The sequence below is a fragment of the Poecilia latipinna genome, unplaced genomic scaffold (genome assembly GCF_001443285.1).
Source record: "Poecilia latipinna isolate Pla-1442-1.1 unplaced genomic scaffold, P_latipinna-1.0 Scaffold2045, whole genome shotgun sequence".
Taxonomy (NCBI): Eukaryota; Metazoa; Chordata; class Actinopteri; order Cyprinodontiformes; family Poeciliidae; genus Poecilia; species Poecilia latipinna.
In genome coordinates this window covers 64,105-67,166 of record NW_015114661.1, presented here as the reverse complement: position 1 = coordinate 67,166, position 3,062 = coordinate 64,105, and the positions used below count along the sequence as shown (strand labels likewise).

At 37.8% G+C, this 3,062-nt stretch overlaps 1 protein-coding gene across 1 annotated transcript in view; it reads right to left on the bottom strand.

The window, feature by feature from the left end:
• wdr76 (WD repeat domain 76) overlaps nt 1-2,763 on the bottom strand; it is an 8,971-nt gene extending 6,208 nt beyond the window's left edge. The window contains exons 1-9 of the mRNA XM_015016650.1: nt 2,495-2,763; nt 2,295-2,405; nt 2,148-2,216; nt 1,955-2,044; nt 1,478-1,533; nt 1,064-1,181; nt 855-956; nt 615-652; nt 343-496 (exon numbers count right to left, since the gene is read on the bottom strand). Of these exons, the coding sequence (XP_014872136.1) occupies nt 343-496; nt 615-652; nt 855-956; nt 1,064-1,181; nt 1,478-1,533; nt 1,955-2,044; nt 2,148-2,216; nt 2,295-2,405; nt 2,495-2,677 (921 nt within the window). The 5' untranslated portion in view covers nt 2,678-2,763. The remainder of the gene's footprint in view (nt 1-342; nt 497-614; nt 653-854; nt 957-1,063; nt 1,182-1,477; nt 1,534-1,954; nt 2,045-2,147; nt 2,217-2,294; nt 2,406-2,494) is intronic.
• Nucleotides 2,764-3,062: the final 299 nt, after the last annotated feature.

Genomic DNA, 3,062 nt, shown 5'->3' with positions numbered 1-3,062 from the left:
AAAAAAAAAAAAAAAACATTTTTTTAAAGGCCTAAAAAAAAAAAAAAAAAAAAAACAAAAAAAAAAAACACACAACTAGCCAAAGGACCTCAGGTAAATCATAGGGAGCTGCAATGATCAACCACTAAGCTGGGAGAATATGTAGGTACTAAAATTAGTCCTGCAAGTAGTAAGTCTGGATTTTGTGGGAAATTGGCAAGAAGAAAATTGTTGTTGAAAGAAAGCTGCAAGTCCAGCTTTTATTTCAAATTATGACACATAAAAATTTAAGTTCACAAAATGTTAAAGGGGTGAGAAAACATTTGCAAATCTTCGTCTTACCAAGGCAAAAGGGCAACTTACCATATTCCACAGTCCTATTTTTCCCCACTTGTCTCCAGCAGCGAGCAACAGACTGCTGCTGCAAGGATGGAAGGCTGCAGAGAAGATGCGATCTTTCACCACTTTGACCACATCATCTTCCCTCATCTTAAGGCTTTTCAGAGCAGAAATGTACCTGTGTTCAGACATTACAGTCATTTATCATTTCCTGCCAGGAGCAGAACATCTTTGTCACCTGAGAAATTGTCAAAAATGCACTAAACATTTAAAATAAAAACTAAACATAATCTCACTCTTTTAAATCAAGCTTCATCTGCTCCTCCTTTGAGTCCTGTTAAAAAAAAGCCACTGTTTCAAACCAAAAACCAAGACAAAACTTTTCTTTTCAGATTTTATATCAAGCTGAAATCATTTGCTTCTTAAGTTTTAAAAGAAAATCAAGAGAAAAGTTTTGATATCAGAGTAAAACATATAATTCTATTCCAAAAAAGGTTAAATCAGGACAATAAGAAGGAAACATATGCAATTCTTACCTCCGAGCAGAGCTGTCGAAGCTCTGGTGGCAGCTTGAAACCCCCTTCCTGATTTATGGGATTCATGTGAAGAGCGCCACTGGGCTTCTTTAATATCCTGGCCTTTAGTGGAAGAAGAAGAAGAAAAAACTAAATAAGTAAGAGAAAATCCAGAATGCAATACACAACTACTGAAGGGATTTCAGTAGTAAACATTTATTACATGATACCAGATCAGGGTGAAGCGAATCAATAGGTTCTTTGGGAAGAGTCAACTTCTCTGCTGGTTTATTCTGAAGGCGTAGGGATTTACGAGGGGGAAGTGCCTCCTTAACAGCTGACTGAGGCCTGCAAATAAATGTTAAAATTAAAAATGTAAAAAAAAATAAGAGACAAAGAAAAAGAGCTAGGACTGGTAAAACGTAATGCAAAAGCTTGCCAGAGAATATTTTTACATAAAAAAAAAATAAATAAATGAATAGTACTTTGGAAAGCCATGAAACTTTGACAAACTGCCATTTAACAAAGTTTGCATTTTAGCAACCATTGCTGACTAAACCAAAATTTACCCAAGTTTCTTTCAACCAGAAAATAATTTAAAGTTGAATTCTGAAATGAGCAGTCAGAGTTTTAGCTGACCATACCTCAAACCTCGCTGCGATGGCTTTGGTCGTGTGGTCTGATGCAAATCCTCTCTGGCCTTATGAAAAAAGAAAACACCAGTTTTATTTCTAGTCAAAAAGAACATCTGGAACAATCTCTACAACTGTCACAGTGAAACGAATCTGAAATAAAGCTGCAGGCAAGTTGTTGACATCTTCAATAAAAGTAGATGAAAAGCACCTCGATTCAGGGGTTCAATATTAAAGACATGTTGGACCAGAGTTGCATATTTACCAACAATAACTGCCTTTATTTTGCTATAAGAATACCTTTTATTTTATGCATTTTAACTACCGATATGAATTCAAAAGTAATGCATCATGTTTCATCTGGCTTAGATGCACTTGAGGTTTAAAATTCAAAATTTATCTTTTTTATTACTCAGTAGCTTGCTTGTGAAAGTCATGATTTAACAGAGGAAATGTTATCACAAGACAGCAACAAACCAGTCGATCTACCTGGAGTAAGTTGATGGAGGACAGAAAAGCCTGGTTCTTCTTGATGTTCTCAAGGCGCTCCAGTTCGTATGCAGACAGCCCTCCATCATTCTGTTATGCAAAGACACCATATTGACATCATCCACACATTCACACACAGAATATACGTCCCCCATTACATCTGATATGAACGTAAAAAGTTTGGTGTACTTACCGTCTGGTCCAATTCATCTTCGTCCTTTATCCTCTTCTTCTCTGGCATTTCCTTTTTGGTTTTTGCTTTCTATCGAGACAAAATGCGGACCTATTACCGAACAGATTTCCAACATAACTGACTAAACCATTCCCTGCCTGAACTTACTTTTTTCGCCACCGTTTCATCTGCCATGTCTGGAGAAAAGTCGAGCCGTTTAGGGGCGACAGCCCTCCGAGATGACCGTCGGACTGTTGCATTGGTATCTGGAGTCAAGTACTGTTCACCGGTGAGCAGAGAAACGTGTTACACAAAAGTTCATCACATAAAAAGAGTCACAAAGAAAGAGAAACAGACAGTTACTGTACCTTCATAGTAGCTTCACGTTTTGTTTGTCTGGTAGACATGTCCTTACACTCAGTAAATTGGGTGAATAAATCCCAGCTGTTAAAGCTGATTGCACAGCTGTGGACTTTAACATTCACACTAGACGGAGGCGCAAACTGTTTGCCGCCACACGGTGTATAAGTTTTGTAACAAATCCCTCCCATTTCTCTTGTGCAACAAGAGGAGGAGGAGGAGAAGGAGGAGGAGGAGCCTGCTTCTTCTTGCTTTGCAATGGCCGTGTTAGCAAACAACAATTTGATGCAATACCACCACCTACCGGTTAAGAATAGGAATCAGCGCATGCAAGCTACAAAGAAACACTATATTCTGAAATCTAGTTAACATCGAATAACTCGAAAAAAAAAACAACAATCTAATACCACACATCTACAGAAACTTTCTTAAAAGGCTTTTTATTAGTTCTGTTCTTGTGTTCTTCTGGGACTATTAGACTTTTGCATGGAATGGAAATATCCTTTATTGTCCCACAGTGGAGAAATTCCAGAGTCACAGCACCAAGTTAATATAACGTCAGTGGGAGCGTCCATA